Genomic DNA, 25,488 nt, shown 5'->3' with positions numbered 1-25,488 from the left:
AATCTGACTGGAAACACTGCGACACTTTTAACTAACCGGCGTTGTTTACTAATTAGTAGTAGTCTCGCTTGAGGGGAGGCTGGCAAGCGAGACTAACTAATTACGGTAGTAAAAACTAAAAAGAAACTGCTGCAGCACCTAGGCCTTGAGACAGTGGAGTGACAGTGTGGTGGGTATGATCCATTCCACATTGATGTAGAAAATACCCCGTAGCCTAGCCTTACTAGTAGTAGTAGTAGTAGTAGTAGTAGTAGTAGCATTAGCAGCAGTAGCCTACTACTAGTAGCGTTAGTAGTAATAATAATAATAACAACAAAACCATCAGCATAATAATATGTATATATTATATTACTCTTATAATTAATTTGTTGTTACAATAACCATAAGTCTTTTATCACTCTTCAACGATATGGAGTGGTTTTATAGGAACCTTGGTATTTCTGAGCGTTTGTTTCATGATCGGATCGGACTGTTTTTGTGAAACACCGGGGGGCGGGCTGGCGGAGGCGGAGCGGTCTTTTTGACTCCAGACGTTTGCTGTTTACGTTAGGTTAGTTTACGTTATCTGTTTTCTTACTCTGGATAAACATGGTTTTATAAACACGCGTTAACGGCCAAACTGATGCCATGTTAGTTAATATCAAACTTGTCACGCGTTCGTCAAAGTCGGTAGCACACGTTTCTAAGTATGAGCACCTCGGGTCCTCCACCAAAAAGGAAATGCTACATGGGTCAGCACCAGATCATCAAGAAAAAGAGGTCAGACTTGTGATTTATACCAGCTGATTCAGAAGAATTGCAATCAGATTCTTGCTACAGGCAACTTTCAATCCTTTCAACAATGTGATGCACGAACATCAGTCTCTGACATAAACTTGCCTTTTTTCTCTCTCCTGAGCACAGCTTTCAAGACCCTGTGGAACCATTACCAGGAAGAAACTCTAACCTGTTGCAGAAGACCCGTTATCTGTCAGACAAAACCAACCGATCAAACTCAGAGAACCACAAAGTCCCCAACATGGTGAGTTTGACAGCTGGAGGGAAAGCCTGCCTTTCATCTCTCACTGAATATATTACATGTGACAACTGTATTTTCTGGGTTTTAGGGGGGAGGGTCGTTATTTCCTCTGGGAGAGTCCTCCTTGGCTCTGGATGAGGAGATGCTCCAGGCACTGGATGCTCTGGACCCAGTGAAGCCTGCAGGGCACAGAGGTCCTCCAACACCAGCCGACAGAGACTCACAGGCAGCAGCAGGACCATTAGCTACTTCAGCTTCTGTACAGTGTGCTGCACCAGTTCCAGACAGTAAGAGGGGGGTATGTGAGCGAAGCAGCCATGGTGAGAGACCGGGCAGGAGAGCCTTGGACTGCAAAGACCTCGCCCAGCGGCTTCTCTTCAGCGAGGACTCAGAGGAAGCAGAGCACGCTCAGAGAGGCCCAGAGAGTTGCCAGCCAGCGTCGGTTCCTGCCTGCATCAACACGATGTCCCATTATGAAATACAGAAAGGCCAGAGATCAAACATCTCCATCTGCGGGTGAGACTTTGCTTACGCACTCCAGATTTTCTTTTGTTCCGGTTAGGGCAACTAACGATTCTTTTCATAATTGATTAATCTGTCGATTATTTTCTCGATTAGTCGTTTGGTCTCTAAAATGTCATAAAATGGTGTGAGGTTTTTTAACGATTATTGTCGTTGAGCTGCTTGTTGTTGCTATGTTGTTGCTGCACTCTAGCCTGCAGACGGCTGCAGTGGGTGGCATCATGGAGTATTGGACTTATTAACCTTGTTGGCCTCGTTTGGCAATGTGCTCTCCTCTTTTTTGTACTGCTGAGACATGTATTTTATTTTATTCTTTGTCTACTGTGATTGTCTTTACTGTTGACCATTGTCTGTTTGTCTTGCATGTACAGTATGGTGGCACTCAGTTTCCCCCCTGGGGGATTAATAAAGTATTTCGTATCATATCGTATCGTATCGTAAAAATGTTGATCACTTATTCCCCAAAGCCCAAGATTACATACTCAAATGTCTTCTTTCGTCCTGACCAACAGCCTACATCAACAATCTATTCAGTTTACTGTCATAGAAGACTAAAGAAACCAGAAAATAGTCACATTTAAAGCGGCTGGAACAAGAGTTTTTATTTTCTTTAAAATTAGTCTAAATGATTAATCGGTTATAAAAAAATAGTTTGTGATACATTTGACTGGATCATTTAATGGTTGTAGCTCTAGTTCCGGCGATCTGTTGCGGTGCTTTTCTGCCGCTGTGCTGACACATCGTTTGCGTTTCAACAGGCAGAAGCCCAAGTCCGGAGAAAAGAGCAAAGACAAAGGCGGACGCGGGCCGAATGTGAACGCCGATTCGTCCCTGAATGCCTCCAGTAACTACATCCTGTTCAGCCCCACCAAGCTGGCAGCGGCAAGGAAGAAGGCCGAACTCCAGCGGTCATTACAGAATCAGTCGGCCTCTGTGCTCACAGTCCCCAGCGGCCTAGAGCTCAGCACTATCAGTGACTCTTTACCTCAGCCAGGTGAGGCCCATGTGTTTTGTGTCTGTACGTGAAGAGGAGATAGACCACATAACTGTTGTTTCTGCCTTCATTCCTATTTCTGTGTGTGTATTTTTTGCCTTCTTTACACCTGGCCCAATCTGAGTATATAGTTTTTTATTGTTTCGCTTTCAGACATTAGTTTAACAGTATAACTGCAGACGGGACAAAACCCAAAACAAATAATCTTCAAGCAAGTTACATACAATGTGACAGTGTCCGACTACGAGTGTCCAATCTGAAAGGAAACATTTTCTCCCACCCCGTAAACTTAGTCCCATATCCAGTTTATGATACATATTTGTTTTAAATGATTAAAAACAAAACAAAACAACAACAAAAGACAAAAAACAAAACAAAACAAAAAAGCAAGTAAACAAATTCAAACTGAAACAGAAAAGAGAAAAAACAAAAAAACAAAAACAAAACAAAATAGGAGACACAAGAAAAGAAAAGAAACAAAACAAAAAAAAAACATTACAACATAGTGCTTTCAACCTATGTAAAACATGTGTGCAACAATATACAAATTACAAATGACGAATTACCCATTTCTGACCTCACCTAAGTAGTCCAGAAACGGATCCCAGATGGTTGAGAACTTTCCAATCGAGTTAGTCCTCAGAGACCTAAGTTTCTCCATGCGCACCACTGAGACCATGTCTGTCAGCCACAGCTGAAAGGAGGGTGGAGAGGGGGACTTCCCGTCTTTCAAAACAAGTCTTTTGGCAACAACCATCCCCTGTGTCAGGGACTGCTGCACAGCCATGGGAAGAAGTAATGAGGAATCCGAACACCTGGCCCAATCTGGGAACCCAGAGTCTATTTTTATTTGAAAAATAGACTCTGGGAAAGCCGTACCGTTTTCCCCAGCTTCCTGTACAGCGCGCCTCTCCTGCCACCGTCACTTCCTTTTCCGCGTCCGTGCTCCACTGTTATCAGTCTAAATAGCAACTTGCGCCGTGACTTTAGAGTAATTTTCCACTGTTGTAAGATGAGATGACGTCTTCTATGCAGTGTGTTTATGCATTAACGTTATTAGTGAATAGCCGAAATTCCTTTCCTTTTCCGCGTCCGTTTCGGCTATTCACTAATAACGTTAACCAATAAACACACTGCATAGAAGACGTCAACTCGTCTTACAACAACAACAACAGTGGAACATTACTGGAAAGTCGCTGTGCAAGTTGCTATTTAGACTGTAAACCGTGGAGCACGGACGCGGAAAAGGAAGTGACGGTGGCAGGAGAGGCGCGCTGTACAGGAAGCTGGGGGAAACGGTAGGGCTCTCCCAGAGTCTATTTTTTCGAATAAAAATAGACTCTGGGTTCCCAGATTGCACCTGGCCTAAATATGTGTGAGCTGAAATACATCACACTTGACATAATGGTGTCTCCCAGTATACAAATGGAGTCATGTGTGTGTGTGTGTGTGGTGTCCTCCAATGTAGGCGTTGCCATGTGTGCCCCTGTGGAGCAAGCTGAAAAGCTGCTGTTATCCAGCTGGGGCTTACCTAAGCCGGTCCTGGAGCGCTACCAGAAACACGGCGTGTCGCACATGTTCGAATGGCAGGCCCAGTGCCTCACTGTCGGACAGGTGCTGCAGGGCCGTAACCTGGTCTACTCTGGTAAGCAACCCGGAGCGATTCAAGGTCCAACTCTATAATAACTTTGGACCCCTAAAGTGACCGTGTGTGAACTCGCACTCACTGTTTTTTGTTCCTCCGTCAGCCCCCACGAGCGCGGGGAAAACCCTGGTGTCAGAGCTCCTGATGTTGAAGCGCGTGTTGGAGACCAAAAGAAAAGCTCTCTTCATTCTGCCGTTTGTCTCTGTGGCCAAGGAGAAGATGCACTACCTCCAGGTGAGGGACAGATGGACGGGCACGATCTGATTTTTGAGTAACAGTTGTTCTGACCTGGACCAACATTTCTTCCTGGTATGGGCCGGGAAAACCCAGCCCCAAACTCGTTTGATTGGTCGCCGCAATTGCTTCTTCCTGAAAACGGGTGGTAAGTAAAAAAAGAAAAGTGATTAAGATTATGGTTACGGTGTGGAAAAAGTGCAGCTCATGGTGTGCTCGCTCCTGTGGCTTAATGGGTAAGGTGCTTGTCTTCCAATCTGAGGACTGCGGTTCGATTCCCGGTCAAACCACGCACATTTTGATAAAACATTAGGGTTAGACATTAGGTTTAGGCAAGTACAACAATCTGGTTAGGGTTAGGGTTTGGTTCTGGTCGTGGTTAGATAAGAAAACCCTAATCTTAACCACATCTTTTTTTACTTGCCACACATTTTCAGGAAGAAGCAATCGCGGCGACCAATCAAATGAGCTTCGGGGCGGGGTTTTCCCGGCTCATGCTAGGAAGAAATGTTGGTCCAGGGACAACTGTTACTTGGTGAAATCAGTTGGTGCTGGACAGATGGACCAGGACCCCGCGTCTGTCTCTATTAGGGCTGCAAGATATGAGGAAAAGCTGCGATGTGCGATAACACTGTTCAATATTGCGATGACGATATGACCTGCGATAAATTAAAAAAATGCTATAAACAAAAATATTAATGGGTAGGGGTGCTCCGATCCGGCTAAGCCACGATCCGATCCGATTCCGATTCCTGAGGTCACGATCCGATTCCAGAATCGATTCTCGATTCCAACGATTCTCGATTCCAGAATCTAGAATCGATTCTCAATTATGTAGTTTTATATTGCAATAACACACAAAGGTAAATCTAAGACAAAAAATTACAAATGTATTAATGCTGAACTTCAAATTCAACTTCTGAAGTATTACAGTGAGGGCCTAAATTCATTTTGCAATATGAGTGTGTTAATTTAAGCATAGCCTACGTATCAGTAAGTGGCACGGGATTCTCAAAGCCTGTGTTGAGGGTCATACGAACAAAAATGCACTCTTGAAGCTAAAAAAAATCCAAAACCAACAAGTAAATTATTTACATTTTTACTTCAATGTAGAACAGTCATTTCTTACACATGAGATTACTTTTAGCCTTTTAGTCATAACGATTATTGAAAGATATTCCATATTCCAGACTGAAATGTTATAACAGAAGTGGAGTATTGGCCAGAATGACATGAACATTTGGACACTTATTCAGCCGGTATCGTGCATGTTGTGTTCAGGTGCACTGTAAAAAAAAAAAAAAAAAAAAAAAAAAATTGCGATAACACGTTCATCGCGCATTTTCATATCGCGATGACGATGAAAATATGATTAATCGTGCAGCCCTAGTCTCTATGTACATCTGTATGACTGACTTGTCTCACTCTTCCCTGCAGAGTGTATTTGAAGAGGCAGGAGTTCGCGTGGAGGGCTATATGGGCAGCACGTCGGCCGCAGGAGGCTTCACTGCTCTGGATGTGGCTGTGTGCACAATAGAAAAAGCCAACTCTCTCATTAACAGACTCATCGAAGAAGACAGCATGGGCCTACTAGGTAACGCGCATCATGTTTTGATCCACACGTCTCATTTTGGTTGTGTGCGTGCACTATACCATTTCACTGTATGTAATCATTTTCCGTACATAGGTATGGTGGTGGTGGATGAGCTGCATATGGTTGGTGATTCTGGAAGAGGGTACCTACTGGAACTGCTCTTGACCAAAATCCGCTACATCGCCCAGAAGCAGAACACCACAGGGTCAGTTTGTCGATCTACCTTTTGTTTTTGTGTCACCGAGCGTACTGACATAGAGCTTTCAGAAATCGTATTTGTCTTTTCTGTGTTTCTCTTTACACAGGTCCCTTTCCCAGGGTGTGCAGATAATAGGCATGAGCGCCACGTTGCCCAACCTGTCCCTCCTGGCTGGCTGGCTGGGCGCGGAGCTCTACCAGACGGACTACAGACCCGTACCCCTGCAGGAGCATCTCAAGGTGGGCAGCAACATCTACGACAACAGGCTCTCCCTGGTTCGGAAGTTCACACCTGCGCTCCATGTTAAGGTAACCGAGATGATGGGTATTGTCCAGAGATGATCTAATGTGTTAATATATCATGAGTGATCGGTACTGTGTCATCACGATTGACATGTAATCGTGTGTGTGTGTGTGTGTGTGTGTGTGTGTGTGTGTGTGTGTGTGTGCGCGTGTGTGTGTGTGTGTGTGTGTGTGTGTGTGGCGTGTGTGTGCACTTACATGAAGGGAGATGATGACCACATTGTGAGCTTGTGTTATGAGACGGTGAGGGACGGCCACTCTGTGCTGATGTTCTGCCCCTCGAAGAACTGGTGTGAGAAACTAGCAGACAGCATCGCTAGAGAATTCTACAACCTCAGACACACTGGTACTTGATTTTACAAATATCATCTTAAAACCGGTTACTGTTAGCACATTTCCCAGAGTGAATTAAAAAAGTGTGAAAGTGTAGTTTATTAACACTAGGGAATTTGTCACGGTTCTTTGGCCTGAGAGCCATTTTTTAACCAGATTGCATTGCTAATATAATGTAATCCTGTCTGGTAATTACCACCACCAAAATAATATCAACATTTTTAATGGGAAGGATTTTTGACTAAAATATGAAAGCTGTTGCAGTTGCCCCTCTAATTCCTATTCATTAAGCATATTATTCTTTTATCAGTGGCTACATTTTTCTGATATACTGTATCTCTGGCTATTACCAGAGAACCAAACCATGCATGCATGCCAGTTTCATCTGATTCTTGTCAAGTCGAGTAGAACTGTATTCGTCCCCAGAGAGGGGCGATTGGTTGTACTACATGAAAAAGTAACTGCAGGAGTTATCCGTTAAGTCCTGATTCTGGTCTTATCCTGATCCTGGTCTCATCCTGATTCTGGTCTCATCCTGATTCTGGTCTCATCCTGATCCTGGTCTCATCCTGATTCTGGTCTCATCCTTTTAGAACGTCAGGGTGAAACGGCACCCCAGGCAGTGTGTCTGGATCAGGAGGGACTAGTGGATGTGATAGCCCAGTTGAGATGCACCCCGGCCGGGCTGGACCCCATCCTGCAGCGCACTGTGCCGTGGGGCGTGGCCTTCCATCATGCTGGTGAACACACCCACACACAGTCCCTTAATCACACAACAACCCGAGTGCTGAAGCATACAGCTTTAGTCCAGTGTGCCCTCCGGGTGAAGCTTGTCTCTCTCGTGTCGTCTCTCTAGGCCTGACCTTTGACGAGCGTGACGTGCTGGAGGATGCTTTCCGCCAGGGCGTGGTCAGGGTGCTGGCCGCCACCTCCACCCTCTCCTCGGGGGTTAACCTGCCGGCCCGCAGGGTCATCATCCGAACCCCTACGTTCAACGGACGCCTGCTGGACCCGCTCACGTACAAACAGATGTCTGGACGAGCAGGAAGAAAGGGAGTGGACACTACAGGCAAGGAGGGAGGAGAGGGAATTATTCTCTTCTGTTCTAATGCATCGAGGACATATTCATTGAAGGGTGAGTTTTTAAGACTCCACTCTCTCTGTCCTTTTGTCTCACATGTGTTTGTGTTCTTCTGTCAGGGGAAAGTGTGCTGGTGTGTAAAGAGGCAGAGCGTCAGAAAGGTATTAGTCTCCTTCAGGGTGCTCTTCAGCCAATCAACAGCTGCCTGGTGAAAAGGGAGGGAGAAGGCGTCACCACTAGCATGCTGCGAGCCATCTTGGAGGTATGCTAGCCCCTTTACCATTGATTGGCCTCTAGTAAGTTATTCACATTTACTACCCTAACCTGGCATGTGCGCGCGCGTACACACACACACACACACACACACACACACACACACACACACACACACACACACACACACACACACACACACACACACACACAATTAAAAACTATGGAAGGAGATTAGGGCCAAGTGGGGAAAAAAAGAGTTCTGAGTTTAAGTGAGGATTCTGAAAAAGTCACCATTCTGATTTTAATGTCGGAATACTGAGAAAAAGTCAAAATTCTGAGTTTAAAGTCAGAATTCTGAGATTAAAGTCAGAATTCTGAGATTACAGTCACAATTCTGATTTTAATCCCAGAAGAGAATAAAGTCAGAATTCTGAGATTAAAGTCACAATTGATGACATCACTGATGTCACTTGAGCAATCGTGATGTCATCGGTGAGTGATGCCATCAGTGATGTGATGATGTCACCAGTGTCACATGACTCGAGTAATTACAATCTTAGTAATAGGGTGGCGTTTACTACTATAATAGGGCGGGCGGAGTTCCGCGTCTGTGGTTCCCTAGATTTTTGTGACGTCAATGTGGGCTCACAAGCACACAAAAAAAGAAAGAAAAAAGGTTGGGAACCCATGAACTCATACCTCCATGAAGAGCAGCTGCCTCACCCTTTTGAGGTCACTGATTGGTGGTCAGGTTTGTTTAAATCCAACTGACTAAACCAGTCGCTGTCCCATGAACTCAACATGTGTTTTCTCCCATTTCACATCCCAAATATACACAGATCATTGTTGGAGGCGTAGCCAGCACGCCACAGGATGTGAGCTTGTATGCTTCCTGCACACTGTTGGCCGCCAGCATGAGATGTGACCACAGCCCATCTGAGGGTGGTGTGAAGATGGCGTCAGACGCATCATCTGAGGGTGGTGTGAAGACGTCTGAGGGTGGTGTGAAGACGTCTGAGGGTGGTGTGAAGACGTCTGAGGGTGGTGTGAAGACGTCTGAGGGTGGTGTGAAGACGTCTGAGGGTGGTGTGAAGACGTCTGAGGGTGGTGTGAAGACGTCTGAGGGTGGTGTGAAGACAGCGTCAGACGCAGAGGCCAACCAGGGCGCCATCGAGGCCTGCGTCAAATGGTTGATGGAGAATGAATTCATCAGTATCCAGAAAGACGGACAAGGTACTGCGGTCGCTTGTATTTCTTGTCTTATACCTTCCGCAGTCATTCCTTATATGATACCAGTGACTAATCGGTAACAACTGATATTTTACAAGTGTTTTTACAATTCAGCAAAGAAATTGCTGGTGAAAGAAAGAAAAAACAACGTAAGACAAAACGATATCTTTTTTTGTCTAGTTTTGCCTTTAAACCACGTTGCTATTACAGTAAGCGTTGTATATCCCATGTCTCGTATCCAGAGGAGCGGTACTGTCCTACCCATCTTGGAGCTGCCACCCTCTCCTCCTCCCTCTCCCCTCCCGAGGCTCTCGGAATATTCGCAGATCTCCAGCGGGCCATGAAGGGATTTGTACTGGAAAATGACTTGCACACTCTCTATCTGGTATACACACACACATGCTGTATTACTATATGTGTGAAGAGTTTTTATCCACCCCATTTACACCTGGTTTTTAAATGAGAGCTGTGTCTGGATGTTATCTGGATAAGGAAAAATGCATGCTAATGCAAGGTGTAAATGCATCGTGATCAGATCTGCCTGACCACATCTGGAGGTAGTCTGGCTCACATTGTGTCCAGATCTCTTTCACCCCATTTACACCTGTTTTTTTTAAATGCGACCATTATCCAGATAACATATCTGGATGAGGGCCGCATTTAAAAACCAGGTGTACACGGGGTGTTTGTTGACGTCCCCTAACCTCAACCAAATTGTAATTCTAACCCTACACTTAAATGGCCCCTTTTCAAAGTGAGGAGCAACCAGAGCGTCCTGGTTTCACCAGGCCTTACCAGAGGATACTCAGTGTTGTGTCCCAACTCTCCACAGATCACCCCAGTGTATGCGGAGTGGACCACCATAGATTGGTACCAGTTCTTCTGTCTGTGGGAGCAGCTCTCATCATCTATGAAGAGAGTCGCAGAGTTGGTGGGCATCCAGGAAGGGTTTCTCGCACGGTCTGTCAGTGGAAAACTCGTCGCCAAGACTGAGAAACAACGCAGACAGATGGCTATTCATAAACGGTACTGCACATATTTATATAAATCACACACACACTATTATAAAACAGTTTTGGCTCATAGTCCCATTACATGTAGCTTTCTGTCATTGACAATTCCTTATATATTATATATACATAATGCATAAAAAGTTATTTCGATTAAATGGTGCCGCTTTTACCTTTCACATCTCCTCTCTTCACAGGTTCTTCACCACTCTTGTACTGCAGGACCTGGTGAATGAGGTGCCTTTAGGAAGGGTAGCATCCAAATACAACTGCAGTCGTGGGCAGTTACAGTCTCTCCAGCAGTCTGCTTCTACATATGCAGGTACATGCTCAACAGTCTCTCCAGCAGTCTGCTTCTACATATGCAGGTACATGCTCAACAGTCTCTCCAGCAGGCTGCATAGCACATTGGACTCATTTGCTTAATCCTCAGTGCTTTGCAACTCTAGGGGGAGAAACTGTAGCCTACATCTGAACTGTTTATATAGACCAAATCACCGTGACGTCACCATGTAAACAAATTTACTTCCGGGTACCACTTGGGGAAGGCGGCAGGTTTAAATGTGCGTGTTGTCAAATAAATGCTGTCATCCCTCTCGTTGTTTTCGGCCGACTACTTTCAATTTAAATGGTTAAACGGTTGGTAAACATGCTTGTCCGACGTATCTAGCCTTTCTTCTGTGTTTGTTTTATGTAGTGTTAGCTAGCTAATAACGTTTGTTTGTCTGTCAAACTCGCTGTTTTTTTGCAGACTCATTAACGTTACAGACAGAGCTACTGACGCCACGTTAATTTAATTTAGCTTCAAGTCTACTCTGGTCTGGTCCAACAGGTAAATTAGCTAGTCTGGTCTCCACTAACGTTAGTGAATGTGTTGTTATGAATGATATTAAACAACAACACAACACGGACGAACCATTTTTGTCTTCTTTATCTGTTTTTGTCTTCAACACGTCAGTTTGTGCCGTCCACCGCCATTATAATGTGTGGACCCAGGGGTAACCGCCCGGAAGTAAATGTAAACATCCCCGCTGATTTGGTCTATTGTTTACTGTTCAACAGCAAAGCCAAGTTGCCAGGCTATACTGGAATGCTGTATACATACATACCGTAGGCAGGCACCCATCCCTATCTTGAGCTGTATATATTATAGCCTGTCTGTATACTTCTATCTATCACAAATATGCACAAAATGTGTACATGCATATGTGCACCAGTATTCAGGAGTCAGTTTGACTATGAGACAAACATGACAAAAACTTTATCTGGGGTTGAACCTGTGTCAGCCAAATTAATAATATTTCTTCACTTATAAAATGCTTTACTTAGGATTAGGTAACGTAAATACAAGGAGATAACGTGAAATTAAAGAGTAGTGGAACCAAAGTAAGAGAACATAAAAGCAACACATAAAAAGGGAGGTCAAGAACAATTACTAAAATATCGCTACTCAAAAGTCTACAAAAGTCAGACATTTTCTGGGCTGATTTACTGACTATTTCACGTACACAGTTGTGTGTCAGTTGTGCAGCTAACAGACACACAGACCTAACGTCACACGCTCTCTCTCTGCCGTCTGTCAGGTATGGTGACGGTGTTCTGTAAGCGTCTGGGCTGGCATGCCATGGAGCTGCTGCTGTCCCAGTACCAGACCAGGCTGAGCTTTGGAGTCCAGAGGGAGCTGGTGGACCTGGTCAGGGTGTCTCTGCTGAACGCCACGCGAGCCAGAGCGCTCTACGCCCAAGGCCTCTGCACTGTCGCCGAACTAGCCAGGGCCACCGTGACTGAGGTGGAGAAAGCCCTGAGGAAAGCTGTTCCGTTTAAGAGGTAGGCCTGTGTGTGTGTGTGTGTGTGTGTGTGTGTGTGTGTGTGTGTGTGTGTGTGTGTGTGTGTGTGTGTGTGTGTGTGTGTGTCTGTGTCTGTCTGTCTGTGTGTGTGTGTGTGTGTGTGTGTGTGTGTGTCTCTGTCTGTCTGTCTGTCTGTCTGTCTGTCTGTGTGTCTGTCTATCTGTGTGTGTGTGTGTGTGTGTGTGTCTGTCTGTCTGTCTGTGTGTGTGTGTGTGTGTGTGTCTGTCTGTCTGTCTGTCTGTCTGTCGGTGTGTCTGTCTGTCTGTCTGTCTGTCTGTCTGTCTGTCGGTGTGTCTGTGTGTGTGTGTGTGTCTGTCTGTCTGTCTGTCTGTGTGTGTGTGTGTGTGTGTGTGTGTGTGTGTGTGTGTGTGTGTGTGTGTGTGTGTGTGTGTGTGTGTGTGTGTGTCTGTGTGTCTGTAAGAGAGAGATAGGCATATTAGCAGAATGATATCTAGGAATGTTAATATTAGTCCCTAGTCAGAAGAAAGGCTGTTAAGACTCAAGGGCCAGCCTCTGAGGGAAGCATGTAGCGTAAGCCTTGGTTTGTTTCCACTATCAATGCACAATTGTTTCTTCTGATGGGAAAAAAAAGTTTTAATTGAACACTGCGCCCTTTATCCCACTTTGATTCAAATGTATATCGAGAGGAAACTCACAGATGGCGCCATCTGTTTTGGATTTTTTTTTTAACTTCTTTAATCATCTGATCATCCATATCCACTAGAGCCCAGGGTTGTGAATGTGCACAAAGCTGACGTGACACAAAGCCAACCGCTTACTGTCTGTCTCCCTCAGCTCCAAACGTGCCGTGGATGAGAGCGAGGTGGAGGCGGCCGAGAGGCGGAGACTGCGCTGCGTCTGGGTCAGCGGAGGGCGGGCCCTGACGGAACAGGAGGCAGCCATTGAGATAGTGTCTGAAGCGAGGCTCCTCCTGCAGGACGACCTGGCCCGGTTAGGAGTTCAGTGGGACCCAGGGACGCTCCCTCCTGGGGCGCCCGCCACCGACATCCCCGACGCAGACTCTGGCTTGGATACGTCCGGCTCACCTAAAGGCGCACGTGAAATGCAGGGGCAGCAAGAGGGCGATGGGGTCAAGAAAAGCAAGAGTAGAGATGCTGACAGCCATAGAGCGGAGACTGAGGAAGGAAGTGAAAGCGAGAAAGGAATGGCTGACGGGGGAAAGGGGAGAAAAGTCAGGCAGGAAGAAGAAGCCAAGACGGAGCAAAGGAAGAGCGAGCTTGAAGGGAGGGAAGTAAAGAGGAAAGTGGAGGAACACCTGAAGAAAGACAGTGGCGGGGCAGAAAGAAGACCATCGGGTAGTGAAGGGCCGGCTGAGAGAGAGACGGAAGCAAAGCCGACAGAGGAGAGAAATCACAAAATGCCCACGGCAAACCATACAGAAGATCCAGGTGAGCAAAGAGGAACAGAGAAGCGTCAGAGGTTAGAGCCAGGAGGGGAGAAGAGTAAAAAAGTAGAGCAGGTAGAGGGGAAGACGAGGGAAGCGGTCTCAGCTGGACCACAGGGCCGCGAAGCAAATGGTCCCCTTCCTGAAAGGAGCCTGACGCAGGAATTAGCCGAAATAGTATCCAGCCCGCTGCCTCAACCCGCGCCACATCCTCAACCGTCCCCCTCCCCCATGCCTCCTCCTCGGTTCAGAGCCCCAACCTCCCGGGCCGAGGAACCACACTGCGTTTCCACAAGGTCACTAAAAGGGGATGTCAGCAGAGGGCCTGGTGCGTCACCTGTGCAGCCAGGTAGAGTGAGGCACTGCAGAGCCCTGAGCAGAGTGCTCCACTCCATACAAAGTGACAGAAACATGCCAGAAAAGCTAGAGACTGCACAGCCATCCTGCTCTTTAGATCCCACAGGAGTTGCCCCAGCCCACAACTCAGCCCCCGCTACGTTTCCTGCTCCTGTCCCTGTGCAAGAAACTCTCCCCGCCTTGCCTGCTGCCCAAAATGCAGCCGCATCTCAGCCCATCTCTCCTGCCCCGCCCATCTCCCCTGCCCCGCCCATCTCTCCTGCCCCGCCCATCTCCCCTGCCCCGCCCATCTCCCCTCCCCCGGCTCCCTCTTCCTCGCCTGAGCCCAAACGAAGGAGGATAGAGGGGCGCGAGGCAGATAAGTTTTCATCCCCCGAGCTGTACGAAGAAGACGAGAGAGACGGAGCGGTCGAGGGAGATGCTAAAGAGGACAAGGAAGGCTTTGATGACAGCTTTGAGTTGGACACGCAGACGGAAAGAATCATTGTTCAGCAGACGACGTACAAATGCAGAGACGGGAGTGAAGCGGGCACGGGCGAGCAGGTAAGAGAGGAGGAAGCGGAGGAAGCGGATGTAGAGCCGGAGGAGAACACACACGGGGGAAGAAACGGACCCGGCGCCCGCGTCTCCCCCGGCGACGCGTGTCGCGGATTCGTTATTTCTCTCACAGACAGCCAGATGGAGCAGATCCTGGACACCAGCCACCAGGTGAGCGACCGAGTGACACACACGACTGAACACAGGGTTATCTGAGTGGCTTAGGATGCCTGGCTCAAAGATTGTGTCTGTATACCGTTAGCATCGGAGGTTTATAGTTGATTGTAGATTACAGAAAGAGTGCATTGTGTATTGATTTGAATGTGTTCATATATTCTGATTATTAAAATTCAGTCTTGTTTTCACAGATCTCTCCTAGACCCAGTGGTGGTGGTGGTGGTGGTGGTGGTGGTGATATGGATGAAGATAAAAAGGGAGAAGAAGGTGATGCTGATGATGATGAGGTCTTCTGTGCCAATCAGGCTGCTTCAGAGAGTCTTAACCGAAGCAGCAGCTTCCTGTTTGATAGCCTGTATGACGGCTCTCTGCTGGATGATCTGAGCGCAGACCAGGACTCTGACCAATCAGAGGAAGAGGGATCGGTTAGCCAGGAGATCGGAGACAATTGCCATCTTCCGTCAACCCAACAGCGACGGCGCAGCGAGCTTCTAGCCAACCAGGAGGCAGAACAGCAGGAGGCTATCCAATGGGGCGAGTCTTCCTTCAACTTATCCGAATGGGGCGACTCTCTATTGGTGGGTGAGCACTACTTGGAGAGGCGGAGCTTGCTCAGAACAGACAAAGACCAAGATCCCGGTCACGGTGAAGCTCAGCAACCCAACACAGACCATGTTGTGACAGAGCAACAAGTATCAAATTCACAACCTAAGCCTGTTCAGGCAGAGCTATCAAAAGCAGACCACACCATTCGTCAAACGCAGCACAAGGACGCGGCCAGCAATAATCCAGGCCATACAAAGAAAGTTGAGCAGTGCACTGAAGCACCAAGCAGCAAACCAGTACGCTTAGAGGAGGGAGAGACAAGCTTAGAGGAGGGAGAGACGAGCACAGAGAGAGCAGTGGGGATAAATGATGAGGATGAAAATGGGCAAGAGGCAGAGAAGACAAGAAAGGAAGAGAGGAGAAAAAAAGACGGTTTGTCTGATAGTGCTGCTTTCAAACATCCACATGTGCCAAACGCATCCGAAAGCCCTGTGAACTGCAGCCCTGGACTGCAAGACATCTTTGACCGCTGGCCTAGTATGTCTGACCAACCCTCACAACACGTTAGGACCGGCCTCGCGGGTGCTGCTCGCGCACACACTGCTGCTGGAAGCAAAGTGGGTGAAATACCTCCGCCCTCAACGCAGGTGGACAGAAAGAGGGCAAGGCTGAATAGGCAGTCTGCCGCCGGTGATTCACCAGAGGAACAACCCCCAGGGCGAGAGGCTGAGGACGATACCGGGCGAGAGAGAGCAGGGGAGAGGCCGGACTCTGCCGGTGAGCTTATTCCCCCGACTCAGGCGCCTGTCACGCCCAGAGTAAAGCTGACCACCTCCTCCTCCGTCCAGTCACCTCTCACCGCCCGGCCGCGCAACCAGTCGACTCCCTCCACCCTCCTGCCAGCACCACCAGCAGCTCCAACACGTCCTGTTTACCTATCAGAGGCTGTTTCAGATCTCAAGCACAAACACCAGCTGGGACAGGACCCAAAGCCTCTACCGGAGCCCGGGCTACAGTCCACAGCAAAGCCAAACTGTGTTCCACCACACTCGCACACGCAAATCAAACCCCTGCTGGCGACTGGCCCGCACCCCAGTCGCCCCCGAGGTCACACCCCTCCGCGCTCGCCCGAGCCGCCGCCTCGCTCCGATTTGGGCTCGCCCCCGACCGATGAAGGCTGGACCCTCCAGCTGTCCCCGAACGCATCGCTCTGTCCCAGCAACTCTGGGAGCTTCTCCATCATAGACGTGGCGAGTGACCGCCGCCTCTTCCACACGTTCATAAAGGAATGGAAAACCAAAGAGCGGTACTCCCTGGCTCTGGCCTGCGAGAGGAGGGAGGGCACACAGCAGCTCGAGGGAGGGATAGGAGAGAAACACAAGAGAGGTAAAGAACACATGGATGGATGCTGAACATTAACCCCCTAGTCTGTCAACATCTATCATATAGAGACACTGCGTGAAATAGGCCACGCCCATCACGGGGGAAAGCTCTCCATTCAATGTGAACGTCACTTCCTGCTTCAGCACTGTACCAGAGATTTTCTTCCGCAATTTATTTTCCCATAGACATTTGTGTATACAAATAGTTTTACTTGGTCAAACCAAACGTAGATAGATATATTTAGAATCGGGAGAGACCATAGAACATTTCACTCTGACCAAAACCTAAAAAGACAACATTGAAAAAATATGTTCTTTATACCCACATTTTTTTAATGTTTTGGTCTGAGTGAAATGTTATGCGGTCTCTCCTGTTTCTAAATATATCTGAACCGTTTGGTTTGAACAAGTAAATCTATTTTTATAAGCATTTGACAAAATGTAGGAGAACGCCAGGATTGGGGGGGAGAGTTTTTGTTTCCCCCCGTTTTGGGCGTGGTTTCTGAATGATGACGCGCTCCACAGTGTCTCTATATAGTTTGCATCTGAGTTTTGCCTCATTAAGTCCAAACATGTAACAGGTCAAATAACTATTATACCTCAAACGACAGTTTATGCTGAATGCAGTTTTCTGTGCAATGTCAGCAGCTCAACAGCGCCACGCGGTGGCTGATGGCTTTCCGGTGAGGGGAGGTGATGGACTGGTGCTGATTGGACTGTCTGTGTGCTGGGGAGACAGAGATGCATACTACATATCACTGCAACAAGAGCAGGGTGCAGGTATGGACGCATGCACGCACGCGCACACACACACACACACACACGGCAAGCATAAACATACACACCCCAAAAGTGTTCCCTTCATTCGGCCTGACCTGTTCACCCCCCGTAGGTTTGAGCTCCAGTCTGGCCCCTCCTCCGCTGGATGCCGATTTGTCCGTGAGTGAGAGGCTGGGGCAGGTGAAGGCCTGTCTGAGCAGGCCGTTGGTTGGTCACGCAGGGGGCGTGGTTGTCACCTATGACATCATCCAGGTGTTCAAGACGCTTGTACTGAGCTGCGGCATCAGCTTGGAGGGAAGCTGTGAAGACCCCAAGGTGAGGGCCCAAATAAATAATGACGTGCAGTCAGATGATACAGACGCAGCGCTCCTCTTCCTGTGTCCGGTCTCGCAGCAACATGGCTGTGTGTTTTGAATGCGTATTAAAGGTGGCATGCTGGCTGGTGGACCCGGGCAGCGAGGAGAGAACTGTAGCCAACATGGTGATGGTCTACTGTCCTGAAGAACTGCCTCTGCTGGAGGGACTTGGGAATGCGCACGCACACTGCCCCCGTGTCCGGGCGGCTACCAAGAGTGTGCTAGTCAACACCACCATGAACCATCTCACCGTCCTGCTGGAGAAAGATGGAATGCTCGGTATAGGACGCATCCTAGCGCAGACATGCATACATGATTTCAGCAGTGGCGCCGGGGACTGTGTTGATGTTAATATTGTCGTGTGCGTGTGTCAGATTTGTTCAGGCGCATGGAGATGCCCTCCCAGATGTGTCTGGCTCTGTTGGAGTTGAACGGAATTGGATTCAGCGTCGGCGAGGCTGAGCGACAGAAACACGTGATGCAAGCCAAACTCACCGCCTTGGAGTCCCAGGCTTACAGCCTGGCGGGGCACACCTTCTCCCTCACCAGCATCGACGACATAGCACAGGTCTGACACCTCTCTTCTCTCTCCCAGCTCGCCGACTGCTGTCGTACATACAGAGTTACCACATTCACATCAAATTCAAGGACTTTTCAACGACTTTCAAGGTCCTGTTTGGTGAAATCCAAACTCCAATCTCCAATCCAGACTCCAAATTGGGATGCTTTGGGGACATGAATTAGTCAGAATTAGACATATTTTTGTCTTGTCAATTCAAGAAGCCCCGATGAAATCCTTAATATGACAACTGCAGATCTCAGACCTCAGGCTGGGAGGTGTAGATCCACAGAGCTGAGGCATACTGATGAATTTGGGCGCTACATTTTTGAATAAAAAAGTCCTTCAGAGCCCATCCATCTGACAAGATGTGTAGACAAATCTACAAACCTGTGTATGTGTGCGCGTGTATGTTGTAGGTGCTGTTCTTGGAGCTCCATCTGCCTCCAAATGGTGACGTGAGTGGAGCAAAAAATAAGAAGACCCTGGGCTACACCAGGAGAGGGGGTGGAAAAATCCGGCTTGGAAAACAGTTCAGCACTACCAAGGTGGAAACCGCTTCTTACCATACACAAACGTCTTGATCCTGCCCGAGAACAACAGTGAAATAATAATAATATAATAATAATTCATTTTATTTGTAGTGCACTCTTCATTCAGAAAGAATCTCAGAGTGCTACAGAGTTAAATCCTTGCACTGTTGTTCTGCCATTAGGTCTTGAGGCAGTAGGCGGAAGCTTTACGCTGAATTATAAATGACTGAAACATGTCGAAACTGAATTGCACCGATGTCATCATCAGGATGTTCTGGAGAAGCTCCGCCCTCTGCACGCGCTGCCAGGCGTGATCCTGGAGTGGAGGCGCATCACCAACGCCATGACTAAAGTGGTGTTCCCCCTGCAGAGAGAGAAGCAGCACCACCCCTCACTGGCCATGGACAGAATACACCCCATCGCTCAGACGCACACCGCCACGGGTACCCAAAACACACACACACACCATTTATACCAGGGGGGTTTCAAAGTCTGAGACTGTGGGCCTCCCCCCAGACAAAGCTTAGGAAAATCCCCCCCCCCCCCCCCTCGCTCAATTCCTACATGCCTATGAGATCATGATGATGTTGTTTGATCCCATAGAAACTCAACAATTGAGCCAAGATACCCTGACATTGTGTTTGACAGACTTCAGTTCAGACTACACAGAATAGATTAAAAAAAAAAGTCTGTCTGAAGGCAATTAGGCTATTCTATGTGATCTCCTTTTGATAACTAATGTAATAATGTAATGTTTTTTCCACTTCTATTCACTGAGCCTCCCCTGAAACTGTTCGGAGCCTTCCTGGGGAGGCCCGCCTCCCACTTTGAAGACCTCTGATTTAGACATTACTGCATGGAGAGACAGACTCATGTGATTTCTTTCCTTCTTATTCACCTGTAAAGCATGCAGTCACATAGGCCGTTCTGTTGTCAGGTAGAGTGAGCTTCACGGAGCCCAACATCCAGAACGTACCCAAAGACTTTGAGATCTCCATGCCCACGGTGGTGGGGGAGAGTCCACCTTCACAGGATGGCCGCCACACTGCCACCAAGCCGGGGTAGGTCAGCGCTGCTTTGCATGGAACCGATCGCATAGGAGGGTTGGGGTCAGTTCATGAATGAATGAATGAACTCATTCATTCCAATTCAACTGAGGAACTGGGATTGGAATTTGAAAAACCTAAAGGAAATATTATTTGAATTTCAGGAAGTTGAATTTGATTAAATTAAATGTGAAATCAAATCCCCCCCCCCTCCCTCTCTTTCTTTTTGACCCCCCTTTCTCTTTAAGGGGGGTGGGTGGGGTCGGAGCCTTGTGGTGTGGGTCTAATTTCTGCCTCCATGGTCATATTCATAATATTCTGTTTACTCATTTGTACAGGGATAGAATATATGAAAATGTATGCAAACGCTACAAATATAAATGGACTTCAATTTAATATTTCTGTTCTGTAAGGGAACTTTCATTTTCAAGCAGGGTTTTAAAATAAAAGGTGAACAGAAAAATCAGCACATCATATACTATACATAGAAGTGCCAGTTTAATAATAAGGCCAGAAACGGAGTCAACCAGGACTCCCTGGAAGAGGAGATATTGTATCTCAATAGGACCTTCCTGGATAAATAAAAATAAATAAATAAATAAATAGGTCCCTACAGTGCAAGAAAAAAAATCTGCAATGACTGCACAGTGTGCAAGCTGTTATGTGTGAATGTATTTGATCAGTTTTCTGCTTTTTAAACTGACAGTGGAATTGAGAGGCAGTCTTGATCACTGGTAAAGCTAAAATGGGAGTTACTAATGATGCATTTGATTCTTCGTAATTCTTTTGTCACAGCAGGAGGCGGCGCTCTGTGGTGCCGGCCGGTCCCGCCGGTGCCGGCAGTCCAGAAAGAGGCCCGGCCTTCTCTGTCAGCATGAGACATGCCTTCATACCTTTTTCAGGTTCTCAATTTAGTCGCTCACCTTTATGCACGCGAGTCTGTTTGTCTCTACATTAGCCTAGTCTTCCCCTGCTCTGACCCTCTGCTCCCCTGTGCTGCTCTGACCCTCTGCTCCCCCCTGTGCTGCTGACGCTCTACTCCCCTGTGCTGCTCTGACCCTCTGCTCCACCCTGTGCTGCTCTGACCCTCTGCTCCCCTGTGCTGCTCTGACCCTCTGCTCCTCCCTGTGCTGCTCTGACCCTCTGCTCCCCTGTGCTGCTCTGACCCTCTGCTCCCCTGTGCTGCTCTGACCCTCTGCTCCTCCCTGTGCTGCTCTGACCCTCTGCTCCCCTGTGCTGCTCTGACCCTCTGCTCCCCTGTGCTGCTCTGACCCTCTGCTCCCCTGTGCTGCTCTGACCCTCTGCTCCTCCCTGTGCTGCTCTGACCCTCTGCTTCACCCTGTGCTGCTCTGACCCTCTGCTCCCCCCTGTGCTGCTCTGACCCTCTGCTCCACCCTGTGCTGCTCTGACCCTCTGCTCCCCTGTGCTGCTCTGACCCTCTGCTCCTCCCTGTGCTGCTCTGACCCTCTGCTCCCCTGTGCTGCTCTGACCCTCTGCTCCCCTGTGCTGCTCTGACCCTCTGCTCCCCTGTGCTGCTCTGACCCTCTGCTCCTCCCTGTGCTGCTCTGACCCTCTGCTCCCCTCTGCTGCTCTGACCCTCTGCTCCCCTGTGCTGCTCTGACCCTCTGCTCCCCTGTGCTGCTCTGACCCTCTGCTCCTCCCTGTGCTGCTCTGACCCTCTGCTTCACCCTGTGCTGCTCTGACCCTCTGCTCCCCCCTGTGCTGCTCTGACCCTCTGCTCCCCTGTGCTGCTCTGACCCTCTGCTCTACTGTGCTGCTCTGACCCTCTGCTCCCCCCTCTGCTGCTCTGACCCTCTGCTCCCCTGTGCTGCTCTGACCCTCTGCTCCCCTGTGCTGCTCTGATCCTCTGCTCCCCCCCGTGCTGCTCTGACCCTCTGCTCCCCCCCGTGCTGCTCTGACCCTCTGCTCCCCTGTGCTGCTCTCACCCTCTTCTCCTCCCCCGTGCTGCTCTGACCCTCTGCTCCCCTGTGCTGCTCTCACCCTCTTCTCCTCCCCTGTGCTGCTCTGACCCTCTGCTCCCCTGTGCTGCTCTGACCCTCTGCTCCCCCCTGTGCTGCTCTGACCCTCTGCTCCACCCTCTGCTGCTCTGACCCTCTGCTCCCCTGTGCTGCTCTGACCCTCTGCTCCCCTGTGCTGCTCTCACCCTCTTCTCCCCTGTGCTGCTCTGACCCTCTGCTCCACCCTGTGCTGCTCTGACCCTCTGCTCCCCTGTGCTGCTCTGACCCTCTGCTCCCCTGTGCTGCAGGTGGGATGATATTAGCAGCAGATTATTCCCAGTTGGAGCTGCGAGTGTTGGCTCACCTCTCCAAGGATCAACGCCTGCTGCAGGTCAGAGACTTCGACAAACACACTGTAGACGGCGAGGAAACGTTGTACAAATGATTGTGAATGAAGTGTGGAGATGTCATCTCAATAAAGGCATAATAAAGAACAGGTGTTTGCGTGCGGCAGGTGCTGAATGGAGGAGCCGATGTGTTCCGCTGCATCGCCGCCGAGTGGAAGAACATCGACACAGAGACTGTGAGCGACAGCCTCAGACAACAGGCAAAACAGGTAGAACGAGGATGGAGACAATAACATGGACACGCATGCATTATCATTGGTAAAACTAGTTATCCTACATGATCTGCACCCAGCTAACCTGACGTTTGTGTGTGTGTGTGTGTGTGTGTGTGTGTGTGTGTGTGTGTGTGTGTGTGTGTGTGCAGATTTGTTATGGCATTATCTACGGGATGGGAGCCAAGTCTTTGGGGGAGCAAATGGGGGTAGAGGAGAACGCCGCCGCCTGCTACATAGAGAGCTTCAAGGCCAGATACAGAGGTGCACACTGCTGTTTGATCTTACTCATCCTGCTCCCTGGTATATTGCGGTTTGTTTGTTTGCATGCATGAGTGTGGTAGTGGTGGCGGCAGTATTTCCATATCCACTATGATCCCAACTATACAAGATGAGGCACAGTACAGTAGTTCATACTAGTTGATAACCCATTCAGTAAAATTTTACATTTACTGTTTGTCTCTACATTAGCCGTGTACCAATGCGGACTGTACTCTGCCCTGCAATCCAAATAAAAAAAAAGTAAAATTTTACATTTTTCTTGATATCTCATAATTCGGAATAAATCAACTTCCCAAAAGAGTGCTTCCACAATATGTGAAACAGAAATAATTGAATTGGTGCTCATTCAAGATCGATTCATTAATGCCCTGCCTCGTGCGTTTCAGGGATCCATGCTTTCCTTAGGGAGACTGTGAGGAGCTGCATGGAGAAAGGCTACGTTCAGACTCTGATGGGCCGCAGGAGATACCTGCCAGCCATCACTAACACCAACACACACGCCAGAGCACATGTAAGTGTGTTTGACCGTCATCACTTGTCAAGAGTTCATGATGTAACGTTGCGCGCATCATGACATCATGACTTCATCATGACATCATGCGTGGTGTCAAAACTCCCGCATGATTCGTCATCCCATTTCTCAGGCGGAGCGGCAGGCGGTGAACACAACTGTGCAGGGTTCAGCAGCAGACATCGTTAAACTCGCCACCGTCAACATCCAGAAACGACTGCGACAAACCTACCCCACAGCTCCACTGTCACACCAGCATAGACATCCAGGTGAAAGACAACAGAGCTTCACCTTCTGTCACAGATTCAGTTACCCGCTTTTACCATGCATGCCTCAGAATTCATGTCTGATTATGTCCACCACACAGTCGGTCGTCAACGCAGGGTCGGGACGTCTCTACTGAGAGGAGCCTACTTTGTCCTGCAGCTGCACGACGAGCTGATCTACGAAACCACAGAGGAAGACCTCATACAGGTGTGAGAAGTATTCCCTGGAACAGATCGTATGTTTTTTAAATATATTTATAAATTATATATTTTATTTAGCAATTTTCAGAATGTGAAAAACAAAAACGGGCTCAGACACAAAAGAGAAAAAAAGAAAAGAAAAAGCGTACATATATCGTCAACATTTGAATGTTACAGTATGTTGCTACCAGCCGCGTAAGGTGGTCATGTGCTTGCAAGAGATGTGTGTGGGATCCCACGCAAGGGGTTAATGTGAAGACAGCTGGGCGAGTTACCCGTCGCCCCTAACCTCGTCCAAGTAGGCCAGAAATTAGGCCAGAAGTGAGTTGGTCCTCAAAAACCTGAGTCTCTCCATACGTATAACCGAGACCATGTCCGTCAGCCACAGCTGAAAAGGGAGCGGAGAGGGGGACTTCCACTCCTTCAGAATGAGTCTCTTAGCGACAGTCGTCCCCTGTGTCAGTTGCACAGCTGTAGGGAGGAGCAGAGAGGATTCCGAGCAGCTAAAGATGGCGAATTCCGCCTCCGGCTGAAGGGTTACTTTATAGGCCTTAGAGTACCAGTCAAATATTTTGGCCCAGAATCCGGATAGTGAAGGGCAAAACCAAAAAGCATGATGGGACAGTGTACCCTCTGAACAACTGACACCTATCACATAGTGGTGAGACAGAAGGGTAGATCTTAAGCAACCTAGACTTGGAATCAGATGGTATGTTGATTAGATCTCTAAAGGTACAATGTGACCCTGATTATGGTTTTAGAGAAACTGATGAATGCTGCTTAAATTGCTGGCGCTGTTCAATGGCGACCCGGTTTTGCTCTCCGACTCTGAGAGGGAACCAAGCAGAATTTTGCTCGTGATACTTGTACCATGAAGTGACAATAAAGTTTATCTCATCTCATCTCTCATCAAATCCCATTTTATTTCTATGGCCACAGACAGGTTAGTGATAATTTAAGAACATCAGTCTCTCCTAAAGCTCAAAACTAGAGCAGGGGTACCCAATTGGTAGATCTCAGGCCAGTAGCTCGCCAAAGAAATCCAAAATGTATTATTTTTTATTTTTAATGCATAAACTAACACCCACTCATATATAGCTAACTCAGTATCTACAGTATTTAACATAATATTAATAATAAAATAATATAATTATAATATAATTAGGGCTGGACCTGAATATTCGGGTATTTGTTCATTGGGTAGGTATTCAGATTCCAAATTTGGTATTCGGATATCCTAAAAAATATATATAAATAAAATAAAATGCTGCACTTTTTATTAAATAACCATAATTAACATCGCCTTTAAGAAGAAGCCAAAAACAAAAAAAAAGTGCAACCATTTGGAAAAGACTGAATACATTCATCCCTCTTTGTGTCTGTCTCTCTCCGTCAGGTTGCTCAGATAGTCAAGCGGGAGATGGAGTCTGCAGTAAAGCTGTATGTAAAGCTAAAGGCCAAAGTCAAGGTGGGACCCAGCTGGGGAAACATGCAGGACATAGATATATAACTTTCTGCATGCTTTATATTTGAGACAAAAATAACCTTGTAGTTATTGCATGAGATCCAGAAAATGTAAATGGAACGAATTGTTTTACATGCAAATGTGAATTCCTCAACACTAAAGTTAAGATTTTAATGACTACATTGAATGTAATGACAATATTAAACAGTCATATACTGTGATTGCACTAGGAGCTGTGAATGAGTTTAATATGGGTATTATTTATACTTCAGTTCCCCCCCAA

The 25,488-nt window shown here is 47.8% G+C and overlaps 1 protein-coding gene across 1 annotated transcript; it reads left to right on the top strand.

The window, feature by feature from the left end:
* Positions 1 to 688: 688 nt before the first annotated feature.
* On the top strand, positions 689 to 25,474 carry polq (polymerase (DNA directed), theta; the record flags this gene model as incomplete). The annotated part of the gene is made up of 36 exons (XM_083635922.1): positions 689 to 759; positions 904 to 1,021; positions 1,107 to 1,534; positions 2,299 to 2,534; positions 4,003 to 4,179; positions 4,283 to 4,413; positions 5,851 to 6,007; positions 6,101 to 6,212; positions 6,313 to 6,514; positions 6,713 to 6,854; positions 7,435 to 7,581; positions 7,698 to 7,910; positions 8,042 to 8,184; positions 8,978 to 9,080; positions 9,285 to 9,371; positions 9,611 to 9,753; positions 10,201 to 10,394; positions 10,576 to 10,700; positions 11,962 to 12,205; positions 13,021 to 14,695; positions 14,893 to 16,633; positions 17,275 to 17,409; positions 17,522 to 17,724; positions 17,837 to 18,044; positions 18,140 to 18,333; positions 18,744 to 18,872; positions 19,126 to 19,300; positions 19,795 to 19,918; positions 20,699 to 20,805; positions 22,170 to 22,252; positions 22,376 to 22,477; positions 22,633 to 22,744; positions 23,149 to 23,273; positions 23,407 to 23,542; positions 23,641 to 23,747; positions 25,137 to 25,474. The coding sequence occupies 36 exons, from the start codon at positions 689 to 691 to the stop codon at positions 25,248 to 25,250; spliced, it is 8,643 nt and encodes a 2,880-aa protein (XP_083492048.1). The 3' UTR covers positions 25,251 to 25,474.
* Between the last annotated feature and the right edge of the window lie 14 nt (positions 25,475 to 25,488).

This window comes from Poromitra crassiceps (assembly GCF_964638095.1).
Source record: "Poromitra crassiceps genome assembly, chromosome: 4".
Lineage (NCBI taxonomy): Eukaryota > Metazoa > Chordata > Actinopteri > Beryciformes > Melamphaidae > Poromitra > Poromitra crassiceps.
Note: the sequence above shows the minus strand (reverse complement) of the source record. Positions and strands in the feature narration are given on the sequence as shown.